The sequence below is a fragment of the Epinephelus moara genome, chromosome 8, assembly GCF_006386435.1.
Source record: "Epinephelus moara isolate mb chromosome 8, YSFRI_EMoa_1.0, whole genome shotgun sequence".
NCBI classification, from domain to species: Eukaryota; Metazoa; Chordata; class Actinopteri; order Perciformes; family Serranidae; genus Epinephelus; species Epinephelus moara.
Window position 1 is genome coordinate 26,730,502 of NC_065513.1, and position 15,964 is coordinate 26,746,465.

At 43.3% G+C, this 15,964-nt stretch overlaps 2 protein-coding genes across 2 annotated transcripts in view; both read left to right on the forward strand.

The window, feature by feature from the left end:
• The window catches only part of grid2 (glutamate receptor, ionotropic, delta 2), a 703,051-nt gene extending 696,194 nt beyond the window's left edge, over window positions 1-6,857 (forward strand). The window contains exon 16 of the mRNA XM_050052029.1: window positions 3,615-6,857. Coding sequence (XP_049907986.1) covers window positions 3,615-4,073 — 459 coding nt within the window. The 3' untranslated portion in view covers window positions 4,074-6,857. The remainder of the gene's footprint in view (window positions 1-3,614) is intronic.
• Window positions 6,858-12,344: 5,487 nt separating this feature from the next.
• On the forward strand, window positions 12,345-14,857 carry atoh1a (atonal bHLH transcription factor 1a). Its single transcript, XM_050052033.1, has 2 exons — window positions 12,345-12,857; window positions 13,139-14,857. Exons 1-2 carry the CDS (start codon window positions 12,584-12,586, stop codon window positions 13,996-13,998), a joined length of 1,134 nt encoding a protein of 377 aa, XP_049907990.1. The 5' UTR covers window positions 12,345-12,583; the 3' UTR covers window positions 13,999-14,857.
• Window positions 14,858-15,964: the final 1,107 nt, after the last annotated feature.

Sequence of the window (15,964 nt, forward strand, 5' to 3'; positions counted from 1 at the left end):
CAGAACTCTTCCATTATGGTAACATCTGTGGTTTTGACCATGTCTGATATTTCATATAATCCATGTAGATTTAGCACGAGAAGAGCGGGCACTTCCTTGCGTATCATCCTCGCAGGTCTGCCTAAAACAGCTGACCTCTTCTTGCCGTGGTTTGGATGGGAAATGCCGGCCTCCTCGTTCTAACTCTATATAATGATCTGTGTCACTGTGGCTCAAAGCTCTCATATTTCCTTTTTGTTTTGTTTTTGTAGATAAGTACTCTGTGTTGAGGGGTGTAGCGGGCGAGGGGGAGAAAGAGAGTGGGAGAGAGCAATACAAAATGCCATTTAAACATCTCCCCTTTCCAGGTATATAACGACTGTGTGAATGCCTCTCTGAGGACACAACACAGAACGACCTGCTTAACTGTGTGTGCTGACTGACTGCCGTGTCTTTCTTCTCGCTCACCCCCCACCCGTCTGTCTCTCCAATTGACTTCTCTCTCTCCTCCACCTTACAATCCTCCCATCTGCCTGATCTTGTCTGTCACTCATCCCTTCTCTGTCTCCGCTCCGTCTGCCGATTGTCTGCCTGTGTGTCTATTTGGCTTCTTTATTTTTTTTTATAATTTCATTTTGGCTTGTTTTAATCTTCCCACTCAACTTGCATGCACACAAACACACAAACACATTTATATAAATTACTCCACATCTCTTTCTCCCATCACCCTCTCCTCTATTCTCTCTGTCTCTCTGCTCCTGTCTTTTGCACACACAAATGCACGTCACACACTCACACCAGACGCAGGCAGATGGCCCATCTGCTAGGCAAGCTGCTGATCCTTGCCCTCACAGCCCCAACGAGCACCCCCTTGCCCTGGGTGGCCAGACCCAGAACCAGAACCCCAACACCGCCAACACCACTGCCCCCAGTGCCACCCATTACCAGCCCCCAGCATGCTGCGACATTCCCTGTGCCCTGATCGTGCAGCACTCCTACGAACCCACCAACCCCTCCGAGCTCACCCCCAAAATGAGAATGACCACCTTCACCACATCACCTCCCACCCCAAGGTTATACATACAATAAAGGATAGAAATAAACCATTGGTTAGTAATGCTTGAAGACAGATGTTATATGAATGATGATGTATTAAGAGGACATCAAGGAGCAGGGTTCAAATTGTTGGTGTTTGCAATACAAGCTAAGCTCTGCTGGAAGCAAATGTACCTCTTTCAAAAACATTTATATATCTGGCATGTTGCCAGTTGACTATATGTGCAATGCTGCCTTTCTGCCATTAGAGGGTGCTGTCTCTCTATCTAGAGGCAAATAGAGCATCTTCTTTGACCAGACAGTTAAAGTTGCATGCTCTGCAAAGTTCTATATGCAGGTAAAAGCCTTCCATGAAGTATTTATTTTATGTAACAGAGATTTTTGCAAAACCTCGTATTACAATATGAAGCCAAAAACCATTTTTATGGTTTAAACTTGGCTTTGTTCTCCAAAATAAGGCCTTTGTATTGCACAGTAAATTAGTGATGTATATTTAAATACATTTCAGACATTTTAGATTAGTTATTTTTATTAATGTCAGTACAGGTTATGATCATTTGGGTGATTCGGCGTTGACTTTTCTTCTGTAATGTTACAGTGGGCATTATAATGGAGGAGAACCTCCCATCATAGTAGTATAAATGCAGTCAGCTCCTGCCACGAAAACCTTCCACCTCCCCTAGCCTCAGTCCCTTTCGATCACTCCTCGCATTAGTGTCCTTTCACTGACAGCAGACTGACCATTTGTGATGCACTCTTCTCTTCCACTTCCCTTCATTTCTTTGATACCAACTCTACCCTTTGGATACCCCCCTCCTTGAAAACGTTTAGTGTGTGTATGATAGTGACACGACAAACACTAGCGCCCCCTCGTCCTCTCCTCCCTCCCACTGTCCCTTCCTTAGATGGCAACCAGGGGGCACCACTGTTGGTCCCCTCTGTCCGTGAGCTACATACAGTAGGTCCAGAGCCCCCTCCAGACCCCCCAGACCCGACGGACACGGTCAGTAACTCTATCTTTACCCCCTAATGATGTGACTCCCCCTCCTCACAAAACCCTGTTTGACTTTACCTAGTGTTTCCATGAAGTGTGAAACACCAAAATAAGCCACCACCTAAAATAATGTGACACCCCGCACTTCCCTACACCTACCTCTGAGACCCTTACCTTCCATAAAACCAGAGAAGCACATTGCCACACGTGTGTGGACAACATTTTAAGAGTTTCGGAAACTCTCTCCAGCACCTTCTAACACCTTCCAGCTCCTCTCTATATCCTCACCTCATCCATTGCGAACTCCGCTCCCTTGCACCACTGTCCCCTATCCAGTAAAAGCATGACACACCTCTCACTGAGTGTTACCATCCTTTAGACTATGTGGATAAGTTATTTAAGTGTGAATATAGTAATTATAAGTTTCATTTAATATATATACTGTAAGTTAAGTTAAAGCTTAAGTTAATGTATGCACTCTGTATTTAAGATTGTTAAGATTGTTGTATGATGCAGTAAGAAATAAGCCATAGCAATGATGAATTGTATGTGGCCTGGAGAGAAAAATTCACTTGAAAATGAGATGTCAATCTCAATGTGAATTTTTTGGCATGATGGCCAGAATGCAATGGTGACAAGAAGCAGGAAAAAATAAGATAAGTAAGGTATTGTTGAGCATTTGGACTGCCTTCCGTAATTTAAGTTGTTTGTATAGTGTAATATTAATATATGGACAATAGAAGCACCCTGGAATCGCAGAGCACACAGCATGATGGCGGTGTGTTTTCTGTGTGTATTCCAGATTATCTGCACTCCCTTAAAGACCTTGTAGAAGTGTGTGTGTGTGTATGTTTCTCTCTTTCAATATCCTGACCACAGCTCAGAGTGTGCTTCTCTTCCCTCCATCCTTCCCCTCCTCTCTTTTTGCTCTCCCTGCTTCCTGTCACATCCACGTTCCCCCCGTGACCACCATTTATTTACCTTCATTCTCACTCTCGCACTTAATTATGGACTTTTATCTCATTGTTAATTGTGCCAAAACTTTCATTTGGTCCCATGCGTACTATCTTGCCCTCATTGCTTTATCATCTGCATTATCCGATGCCCCTTTCTTGCTGTCACTATTTTTCTTACTATCCATTTATGCTGGTTGGATGGGTGACATCCCTATTGCTGAATACAAATACACCCCATCCTTGTCCATGTCCTCTTTTTCAAAATATATCCTCTCTGCACATACTCTGCCCTATTTCCTTCAATGTTCTCTCCATTTCCTTACTACCCTCAATCCTTTTCCTTTACCTTTCCTTCCTTTATCCAACTTTCCTTGATTCATCTCTTTCATCTTTCCTCTCACCATCTCCCCCTTCCTCTTTCTCATCCCTCTCATCCTATCCTCTGTTCCCTTCTCCATCTACCATCCGTTAACACTCATCTTTCTCCTATCCCATCCCTTCCGATCCTTCCTGTCATATCCTTTCCAATTGCCTTCCCTTTGCATTACCGTCTCTTCCCTTCTACATCTACCATCACCGCTTCCTCTTCTCCATCCTCCTCCTCCTCCCCCGCCCCTCCCCACCTGCAGGACGATAAGGAGATCGACCTGGAGCACCTACACCGCCGGGTTAACAGCTTGTGCACCGAGGATGAAAGCCCCCACAAGCAGTTCTCCACCTCTTCCGTCGATTTAACACCCCTTGACATGGATGCGCTGCCTGCCGCGCGCCAGGCACTCGAGCAGATCAGCGATTTCCGCAACACCCACATCACCACCACCACCTTCATCCCCGAGCAGATCCAGACCCTCAGCCGCAGCCTCTCTGCCAAAGCCGCTGCTGGATTTTCCGCTGGTTTCGGTGGCGGCGGCGGGGGCGTCCTCCAGGACCACCGGACTGGCGGGGTGGGCCCTTTCAGGCAGAGGGCCCCCAATGGTGGTTTCTTCCGCAGCCCCATTAAAACAATGTCCTCCATCCCCTACCAGCCCACAGGTCCAGGACCCAACTTTGGATACGGCAATGATCCAGACAGGGGCACCTCTATATGAGGAGTTGCTGAGGATATGGTTGGTTCAGGAGGAAGAGGAGGAGGAGGAGGAGCAGAAGGAGGAGGCGAGGTGGCTAGGGTCGGTCATGGGATGGTAGAACAAATACATTATGGCTAAGCTAAAAAGTCAGAGGATAGAGATGTGTACATAGGAATCTTTATGTTTTCAGTTTCTGCTTGGGTGTTTCCAGGGGTGTCCATTTTGTATGTGGAGAAGATGGAGGAGGTGGAGGTCTGTTGGGGCGTTCCTTATCCTCCTGCAAACCATGCTGGTGAGGTGCAAAAAGGGACGGGTGTGTGGGTGGGGGGACAGACAGGGGGCTTGGATCTTTGCTTTATTGTTGTTGTTCTTGTGATTGTTTGGGGGATTATTTTGGGGGATATGTGTGAAAGGGGATCTTTTTTATTGCTTCTGTTTAACGATATGAGAACTGCCTCATGTAATGGAGATCTGCTGAAATGACCTGACTATTATTACCTAAACCCCACCTCAGAGGGTTTAGTTTATACTACACCAACCACAGGAAACACGTCTATATTCCTGTGAGCTTCAGGGCTGCCATTGGTGGATGACAGGTGGTGTCTTTAGCCATTAAACAACTCCAAGGGGCTCACACTACTAAGCAATTATTGAGTTGTTGTTTCATGGAGGCGTATATCACAATAGTTTTGTCTGTAGCCCTGGGAATACATACAGCAGCCCCTTGTAGTTTTGAAAAGGCCCCATCTCAGTGAATAACGGAAGATTCCACTTCTCCAGTTTTACTCTGCCTTTTCACTATGTGGGAGTCCAATATGAGTTTTCTCTTCTCTGGTGTCGTTTCACCAAAACCTGCGGTTCTAAATGTGTTATCATCCCCAAGGTGGTGTCCACATGGTGGCCTGAGTAGACCTAAGACTTTACAGCGGAACACACGCTGACCCCATCACGGTGCATCGGTCTCAAAACTGCTGAAATGCCATGACAGTGCAACAATATGACACTGAATCACCAGTTTGGTGCGTCGATCTTAAACTATTTCTGCCATTTTGGTGCATCAGCCTGAAACTGTTTTCACCACTTTGATGCACATTAAAGACTCTTTGTCAACCCCACTGCACTGTACCAGTGCCCACAGACCTGTAAGTGATTGTATGTAGATCTGACCTTTTTCTTTTCTCACCTGTACTGTGCTATCTGCTTTTCAAGTCAAGGTGAGATCCTCCAATCAGACTCTCAGAGGGGATAGTATAAAGGGATGATACAAAAAAAACAACTTAAAGAAAAAAAAAACATAAAAGACAAGCCGAAAGACTTCGAAAAAAAGCTTATGCTTATTATATGTCTTTTATTGAATTTTGTTTTTGGAAAAAAAAAAAAATAGATTTTAATGCGTGGAATGTGTTTTGGTCAGGAAGTACAAAAAATAACATTGTTCTGAGCTGTCTACTTGTTTTTTTCTCTCAGCAAACTTTGAAAAACTGCTAAATGAGTGCCGTAGTCTCTGGTTTTGCATCATTAAGTCATTCAAACTTTTACTTTTGATTTTTTTTTTCTTTTATTATTTTGCTTAATTTTAGTGCTGCCATGGCCCGAGTGTTCAAAAGACAAAAGCGCATTCTGTAAGGTCATGTCACGTCCGAGTTCATTGATCACTTCTTATCAGGTTCAAGTGGTGAAATGGAGTTTATTTTGTTGTTGAGGAGAAGCCATTGCAACAGCATCTTCAGTACAGGCCTTATATGTCAACTAGCTAGCTGTACCCTCCCGACCTCCAGTCAAATCCAAAATATCACCGCGTACTGGAAACGTTTTAGAGCAGCAAATCAGTGGTTGTGCTTTCGGGTCACGGGAATGTCACGAAGAGTCAACGGCCATCGGAACCCAATGGCTGCCTTTTATGAGTCCGAAATATACTTCTATTTCATATCTGTAATGTTAAGGGTACTGTTTATATAACTTGTTTTTTTTAAAGTGCCAATTAATTAAAATGAGACCATTAAGGTGCATTTTGGGGGCGGGGGACGGGGAATGGTATACATTAAGAGCATTAAAGGAATATTTTGTGGATTAGGGGGTGGGGTGGTTAAAATGGAACCAAATCTTTTTCACTAACACTGTATTAATAATTGATAATGTTAGTTGTTTAGAACAAGTTTTCAGTTTGTTATCTTTAAGAACTAAAACCGCAAAATGTTGTGCGTAGAGAACTCAGTCGAGCCACAGTGTTTTGAAGCAAGCATTCTTAGGCATTCTTTTCTTATATTAGGCTACAGTATGGCTATTGAATGACAAATAGGACACAGACATTTAAAAAGGTTTTATTTAGTATAAATGAAAGAGACATTATAAAAATGTATATTTTACATGTTGATGCTATTTTTGTTTAACAAAAAGAAAAGAGTATATCATGACGAGCTTTAGTGTTGAGTTTAGCAGTCACATTACTGCATTTGGTTTTCCCTTGTTCTGCCCATGGTCGACATAAACACATCGAACACAAACTCTTTTGCTTTTCTCACGTCATCCTGAGTTCATTTTATTATTTGCTGGCTAAATAACAAAAAGTGGCAAGTTGATTAAAAAGAAAGCATGCACAAACTTGCTCTTGCGCTATCTGTTAACATTTTTAATTTCATACATAGAACTACAGGATTTACTTGATAATTTTCAAAAATTTATGATGTACAGTATTTAATATAGGCCTATTTTGTTGTATGTGTTGCATATTATTCAAAAACTGAACAAACTGGGGCCTCTGTTACAAGTGGCAAAGCTTTCTGTGTATAATTTGTCTAATAAACAGGTTTTCTACAGTGGGATGGTATTTGTTGTTTTTGCTAAACTGGACAATCATATTGTGAAAGGTAGTAAATTTTGTAATGTACATCATCTCATTCATCAACAAACTGAATTTTTCCTCATGCTAAAATCCTTATGTCTTTTTTCTGTTAGCTCTAAACATCTGTAAATTTCCTGAACTGAGCATTCAAAGATAAAGGCATCTCACTAAGAACCATCCATCCATCCATCCATCCATCCCTCTCCCCAGCAAGGCTTTCCAGCTCCTCCTGAGGGACCCCGAAGCGTTCCCAGGCCAGTTGAGGTATGTAATCCCTCCAGTGTGTTCTGGGTCTGCCACGGGGTCTCCTACCAGTGGGACGTGCCTGGAACACCTCTAACAGGCGGCATCCTGATCAGATGCCTGTACCACCTCAGCTGACCCCTTTCAAGAACCTGGTCTCTCTCCAAAGTTGTCGAAATCCGGCACTTGTGCAGTGACTTGCGGTGTCAGAAACCAATGAAAAAAGGTGTCCCTTAACATTGGCATGAAATGCGGCCAGTTGCTGTTATAGTTTAAAGGCACCCGGCAGCGTCCTGGGGAAATGTGGTGGGACAAGGATGAAAGTTAAGGCGGTGAAACTCCAAGTGGGGTAGTGGATGGTTCCAACAGACACTGACTTTCACCTGAGAAAGCGGAGTTCATGTCCCGTAAGATTCAAATGCCAAACCCTGTTCTTTTTCCCTAAACCTAACCACATGTTTTTGTTGCCTAAACCCAACCATGTGTTTGTTGTTTAAGGGGAAAAAACGTCAAGTTGCGTTGTTGTACCAACATAGTGCGTTTATTCTGAAAGAGACTGTAAGTAAACGGTAAATTTCCTGTGAAAATGGAAGTGTATTTTGAAAGAAGACAATGCATGTAACAGGCAGAACTTGACATGATGTCCCAGAACGTCGACAACCAACGCACCCAGGGTACCTTGCATGTCATATGTAGACATGGAAAGTCCATGACCAAGCACGTCAATATGCGACGAGGTCGGAGTCTGAATGTGTTGGTTTCAACGTGAAGTAGCAGCAGCTCTACTCCCTCCGCGTGTCCAAGCTCCTTACCCTATCTCTAAGGCTGAGCCCAGCTAGCCTTCTGAGGAAACTCATTTCGGCCACTTGTATCCACAATCTCATTCTGTTGGTCATTACCCATAGCTCAAGACCATAGGTGAGGGTGGACCAGTAAATCGAGAGCTTTGCCTTCTGGCTCAGCTCTCTGTTTACTAATAACCAACTTTTCATAAAACTAGAGTTTCACACTAAAGCACCATCCACATAGCAACTGTCAAAGTCTTTCTTTTAGAGGCTTCTTCCTTTTCCAGAAAAAAAATGTCAAAGGTTTCTTCTCTCCACAGTGTTCTGTTTTTACTGTATGTGGCTTGTCTTCTTGTTTTCCAGTAGTCCAGCAAGTTACATCTTATCAGTAAGTTGACCCAGATACTGGTGAGTAGTCATGCTTTCATCAAGAGCTTTAGTATTATTTCTCTTCTGTACCCTCTTTTCTGATATTATCATTTTATAAACACTTATCGTACGGCAACAAGGGACATCTGATTTGTTTATGTAGTCGTGGAGAGAAATCCAGAATGATCATTCAACAAAAGAAAAGGTTTTTCAAGTAAAATCCATCCTGAAGGTTTGACCCTGTGATAATGACTAGCTAACCAGGCCTTCAGTGGGGGGTTGTTAACTTGCACGTCACAGTGTAATTTTGACTTTTTAATTTTCAAAGGGACAATTGATCCAGAACAAATACACGAGTAAAATTGACTGATGCAGGCAGGGTGTCATTTAATAAGGGATGAAAAGGGATTTCATCCCTCATGGTACTCGTAGCTGCAGTTAATTAAACCTAATAGATTTCAGGGGTGAACGTTAAAGGGAAAAATATAACATTTTTAAACAGGTGTGACTGATCTGAGATGATTTTATGTGTGGAATAGATTTTAAGTTCAAGCCTGAGCTGAGCTTTTGTGTCTTTCACTTCAAAGGCCTGCGTGCTGCTGTTTAACAGCTGGATAGACACACTGCTGAGGACGACTGCTGTCAAGTTCAATGGAGCACTACACTGTAGTTCTCCACTTTGACCAGTGGGTGTCACTATTTAGCCCCCTCCAATTGATCTCCCCATCTCTCTTTCAGACTTGGCTCAGTTTGTACTTTATAACAATATAAATGGCAGATAATCCCCAAATTATTGAAAATGAATAAAATGAATTAATGTAGCAGATGATGATGGTGCATTGAATACTTGACACAACGAAGTGACAACAAACTTGAGGTCAATGTAAAAGTTTTCTCATTGTACAAGTCAGAGATCAAAGTGTGCATCTTCATGTAGCCTCCGATCATTATCAGTATCATTATAATACCGTAAAACTTAAATTAATAACCTGGGCTAATATTTGCTTATATCACTGAGCTCAACAGGCCTATATTTGGGACAGGCCTTTAATTCCTTTCACACAAAACTATTGCTCAGCAAAGACAGGAAATGCAATCAAATCATTTACTTAAACCAGTATGAATACTACTTGTTTAAAAATTAGGCTCAGGAAAAAATATCAGTAGTGTATCATTCTTTTGATCTATCTCCGACAGACAGTGCATCAGAGAGATTTACGACACTTGAGGATTATGGCACCTGGCATACTGACACAACACCACTTTATTCTGTTCTCTCTCTCTTTTTATCTGAAGATCCTTACGGACTAAAGGAATATGAATAACTTAAAGGGTAATCAAGGAATGGACACAATTTGACTTTATGACCTCTTCAGAAGGTAAATCTGAATTAATCGTTCTTTGGTGCTCATGGTTTCAGTGAAATGAACTGAGCTAACTAACTTTAGCTCAAGTGGGTAGCAGTTTGTGGTGGGTAGTTTTTATACATTCAAAGATCTTCTATAAAAATGAACTACTTCGCAACCAGACCAAGCGTCTAATAGAGACAGGCCTTTATTTGTCAAAATGTGTAGCCACACCAGGCTAGTACAAGGGACTGGGCCTTTAATTGGGACTAGGCTTTTCATTGAAGTTTTAAAGTATGTTTAATTTCCTATATGAAGAGTAAACCTGTACCTAAAGTCCCTCTGATCGCCTTTTTGTCAACATTTCGATAGTTTCAGGGGCCATGCAGCAAAAACTGTAACTGAAAGTAAAAATACAGTAATTTAGAAATAATCCGTTATATGTAAATGTCCTGCATTCATAATTAAATTTAAGTTTAAGTACTAGGAGCAAAATGTAGCCTATTTAAAGTGTCAAAACGTTTGGACTGGACACTTACAACATCAGCATGTTCGTAGCATTATAATGTAGCAGCTGGTTAGGGTGTTTTTAAGTGTATATTCATCCATGATAATAGGCTGAGTCATACTTTTTAAGATGATTATGCACAATGCTGATCTTCAAAGTAACTAAAGCAATAAAATAAAGGTTATAGAGTGCAAAGTAGAACAGTATTGCTTACTTTATGTCTAACCTATTTCCAATACAAGTATCGTCCAATTACACTTGATTTTTCCAGGTTTGTGTGGCAAACTCATAAAGTTTGGAGACATGGGAGTTCCCTAGAGTTTTAAAACGCATTAATAATTTAGCACCTGACAGAAAACACTTTTATGAGTTTAGCAAGTCTTTGAAAGGCTCCTGTTAAGTTCTGATATCCCTGTCCAGCTCCCCTCACTCCGGTCTCGTGCCCGTCGCGCCCCTGTCTCCCGGGAGATGGGAATGAGAAGCGGCAGCACGCAGACTGCTCTCGCGCATTGGAATGGGAGCCTCCCTCCTCTCTCCCTCGAGGAGCCCCCCAGGCGTGACCAATGGAACATAGAGTCTCCATTGTGGCCGCGACACTTTAATAATCGCCAGCTACAATATCCAACCTGTCGGTAGCTTCAGGAGCCCGGGCCGGCCCGTTGGATGGGGGGCTTGTAGGTGGGAAGAGGGGGCGAACGCTCGGCGCCAGACCTCTAGCCCGCAAGACGTCCCCGTGATGAATACATGAATAAAAATAGAAAAGATTGATGTCGGATTATCTCTGAAATTATGGGATTTCTTCACACAAATTTTGTTTTTCCCACAATTCCCAGCTCGGGAGCCCTTTCAGAATAAAACCAATATGTCTAACCGCTCTATATATTTGTATGTCAAAGTTGTGATGCTTATGATGTTGTTTCCATGTGGCCTGTATTCTGTGATCAGGTCTTATAATGTAAAAACTGGGGGTAGTAACAGGTTGCCTTGCTCGATCATTGTGCCTCATACATTGGGCTACTGTATTTAACATACAGCCTGTGAGGTTATACTTTAAATCGACTGTGGCAATTAGGTTAAATAGCCAATTTCCACCCAGCAATTAGCCCATTGTTCATTTGCCAGGTTAGGCGTAAAGTTTGCATCTCAGTAAGCATGGCTGCTTTGATCACTGGTTGGTTCCCTAAACAGCTGTAATTTGTCCAGACTTTATTTCCTTTCCTTTCAACGTGTGATCAAAGCTCTTATTGGAATATCTATTGATAAACCAATAGCTCTATCGGTGATTGTATATTGTCACATCGTGTTCTGCATGTGTGAGTATTTGCATCTTTCTCTGTAAGTGTGTGTGCGTGCACTTTCTCCTCGCTGCCTCCAGTTGCAACCGCGCGCCACATCCAGCTCGTGTCAGTAAAGGAAACAGTGTTGAGCGCGAGACCCCTGCTCATGTTTCCGTTCCCTGTGAAGCCCTTTTTACCGACAGGGCGTTCCGAGAGCTGGATCAAAAGGTTTTTAGAGCCGCTACAAAAGAAAAATGGAAACTGGAGATGATCTTAGAATGGATGAATTGACAATGAGCGCGCGAGCCCCAGGAGCCGCAAAATATTTTGGCATCTTTTTTTTTTCCAAGATGACTTTTGCTCAAGCTTAACTTTGCATACTTTTTTCTCTTCAGGGTTTTTCCTCCCTTTGTTGATTTCTACAACTTGTTTCCTGCATTTATGTCACTGTTTATTTTCTAAATTTAATAAAAATGTATCTATAGTGCCTGTTCTGAAATTAAGACCCACAGTTAGTTAATTTGGGGGAAATATTTTGTCAGATTCTTCTCTTTCAGTCGTCTCACCTGTATGTGTGATGCACCCTCTGTGTTGACATGAACTTTGGAGCAGGTTTTACGGGTGCCAGTGGGGTGCAAACTTAAACGCACAGTGCGCAAGAAACACTTTAGGCAGTAAAGGATGGCAAATTAACCCTTTTCCAGCTCCCTCCCCTCCTCCCCTGCGATGTCAGACAGACACACGAACAGGTAGGAATTTTGTCCCAGCTGCGCACGTCTCGCGCCGTCCTGTCCACGCTCTCCATGCACGTGCGTCCTGTGGGAGGTTCCCCTTACCTCCCTTGCGTTAAACACTCCTTAAATTGTAACGTTATCATAAACAGTCCAGCTTCGGGGGGCCATAATCACCTCTCTCGAGGCCTTACCGAGACTTCTCATTGGACGTCAACACGCGACCAGCGCGAGGAGGGGGGCTCCCAGACGCGTGCCGCTTTTTAAACCGACGCCGCGCCTTGAGACACCAGAGAAGGAGTCTCGCACGCGACAGTTATATTCACACAGAGCGACCCGCATATCAGTGCGTGCCCCCAAGAAGTTTTTTTTTTCGTAATACTGTTAGTTGATTCAACTTCAACTTACCTTTTGGGGTGTTTTTGGAAACATGGATGTCCGAAGTGTGGAAGACTGGAGCAGAGGCGCGCGGGAGGTGGCGGTCCTTGAGTCGCGGCTGCAGAGCCCGAAAGTGATGGAGAGGGGAGGGGAGCAGCAGCAGCTCGCGGAGTCCCGCATCGAACCTGGACTGACGCTCGTGGACAGCGGCAGTGACCCACGCGCCTGGCTGGCTCCGGTGCAGCCTTCTGGCACCTGCGCGGCACACGCCACTTCACCCGAGTACCTGCGGCACTCGCCCTGCCCGAGCACCGGCTCCTACCACGGTGAGAAACGCTGCTTTTAATTTCAAACAGCAATGCAACATCACATTCAACAGGCAGCTGGGATTTGCAGTGGTGATGAAGTTTTTTTTTGGGGGGGGGGGGCGCAGTGCAGGTGTCACACAGGCTTATAGATAGATAGATAGGTGCAAAGTTTATTTTGCGCAATTTAATATAGGCTAGCTATGCTATTAGTTGACAACTTAAAACAGTCATGAGATGTATATGCATGTATTTTAGGTTGTATTCCACTTCATTAAATTTTTTTCATTTTCATTTTTCAGAGAGTAGTTCCCCGGAGTCCTCGGGCCACCCCAGCCCTCCCAGCTACAGAAAACCTGCCAAGAGCCCCTCCTCTTCCTCGCTCAAAGTCAGGGACTTGTGCCGTCTTCAAGGCACGATCCCCGGGCCCGAGGAGGACGCATGCACGAGACAGAGAGCCCAGTCCAGCAGACCTGTCAACGGGGTCCAGAAGCAGAGGCGCGTGGCCGCCAACGCGCGCGAGAGGAGGCGGATGCACGGGCTCAACCACGCGTTCGACGAGCTGCGCAGCGTCATCCCGGCGTTTGACAACGACAAGAAGCTCTCCAAATATGAAACTTTGCAGATGGCGCAGATTTACATCAACGCGCTGGCCGATCTGCTCCAAGGTCCGGTGTCCTCCTCCTCCTCCTCCTCCTCCAACAGCAGCAGCAGCAATAACGACGCGTCAAACAATAACAGCAACTCGCCAAAGTGTGACATTATGCTTTCACCCACTGTTGGGTTTGACGGGGCGAAGGACAGGGTTTCTCCGTCCCCTACAACCTGCAGGACAGCAGCGGCTGTGCCCGTCTCAGGTAGCAGCTTACCTGTCCACATCAGCGGGATCCCTTTCCGCTCCTCCTTCGATGATGGGTCGTTTTCCGCCTTGGTTGAAGAAGCGATGCGCTCGCCCTCTCCTGTGTCCTCCACCCGGGCTGGCAGCTCACTGGCACCGGTGGGAGGTGGGAGGAAGGAGTCTCCCCGGAGCGACGGAGAGTTTTCCCCGCACTCCCACTTCAGTGACTCGGATGAAATAGCGATGGAGCTCCACTCAAGTGAAGAAGATGACATCTCAGAACTGAAGCTACGCGGCCACCATCGCCACGCAGTTGCTTTCTAAATGATTAAAGAATAAACTATATTAGAAGTTGACTGTAGCCTACAACAAAGTAATGTCCGTGTAAACCGTGTCAATCATGCAGTGTATCTGTTGCTAACAAAATGCCGTTTTAAAAAGATGGACATTTTTATTTGCTTTTTCAAAACAGTCCATTTTTAACAACAATCCTATTTTATCACCTTGTGACATAGTCTAAAGATTATTTTTTTGTGTGAGATAGGCCTGATTTGGTTCTGCCAATAGATGTATAGCCTATAATTTCCAGTTTCCATGGAGACGTGGCTGGAAGACCCCTCTGCCATGTCGCGCGCAGCACTGCCATGGGTATTTCCCACGTCACTCCGACCAAAAAGCTGTCTTCCACAAAATCATAATTTTATGGATAATTGCTTATATTTGATAATGTAAAAAAACCTCTTCTTTTTGTAGCTACAATATTTGTTGTTTTTATGTTTTAATTTGTATGTAGGTCTAATGTATTTTGTTTTGCAACTTCAAAAGTTCATAATGTGCACTTTAAAAAAAACACACGAGCCAGAGGCTTGAGAGATGAGACTTTTTTTGTTTGTTTTTTCAAACCATAAACAACATTGTTTTTGCTTTGTTTGCTAGTGTAGTACTGCCAATTCCATACCGATAGCCTATTTAATGTAGCCATCATTGCTGCCTTCCTTTTTGTATTTTCTTTTGTATCTTCAGTGTGTCTTTTGCTTTCACTGGATGAGATTAATTGACATGTATTTATTACTGATATGTTTCATTTGATTTTGCATTTTGTAAACTCCATAGTTGAATTTGCTGGAAACAAAAAAAAGCTATAATTTTTGCCATTTATTATGTTAATTTGATTTTGGGAATAAAAAAGCAAACGAAAAAATGTGATGTTTCTTTGTCTCATGTTGTTTCCGTGCACCTAGACAACAATGAAGTCTTTTATATATAGGCTACAGTCAGAATTTATATTTCATCATAATTGCCTCAATATAATACTAATAATTATAATAAAAAGAAAAATAAATAATTGGTCATTTGTAATTTGGTAATAATTGGAAAATGAAGTCTGTTTGGACTGTTAGGTTTTAACAACTGTCTTCTAAGCTTAGAAGTGGCCAATAACACAATATTAATCATGATAATAATAAAACACTAAGGTTAATTTTATAAATAGATTGATAAACAAATAGGTTTTAAAAAAGTTTTAACCCTGTACCTCATTTTAGAAATTACATGTGGGCCTGTATAACAAAATTTACATCTACAGCACCATAACCTTCATGAATATGCCATTAAAAACGTAGAATAAAATACAAAATTAGATTAAATTAAATTACATTCAATTAAATTAAAAACAAACTAAAATAAAATAGAATAAACTGAGTCACAGTAAATTAACAGGCCCCTCCAGGAGATAATGGCGTGGTCTGCCAAAAGTTTGGTCCACTGTTTGGATGTTGGGGAAAATAGCTGAACCTCACATAAGTAGGTCTCTCCATTTAATTCAAGTAACTTTCAACACTTGATCTTCTCTTATGTAATTTATCGTAAACTAACAGCGACGTGAAACGTGTCCAACACGCGCTCGCTCGCCATATGCTGCAGGTGCACGCGCCCCCTGACCCCCAGTCCTGTGATTGAGTGTCCCAAACTGCGACGTTTGTGGCAACTTTGACGCAGAGAATCGCCGCATTAAATTAAAGCGCTGTGTTGTTTTCGAGCAACAGTCTTCTCCGCACTCAGAGAAAAGTTTGAACTGTTGCCATGCCGTCCATTTGGTGAATACCAGATTTGGTAATGGGGAGTGTGCATTAATTTCAGCCTATTGTTGGCAGGCTCGTGGGCCGAGGTGTTGGATGGCCTCAATGAAGCACGCGCTGTCAGCTGGTGAGCGCTCGCGGGTCCCCACCGTGTCCCCGAGGACCTGACTCGAGAGGGAACACACTCTCTCAACTAAAGAAAGGCACACACA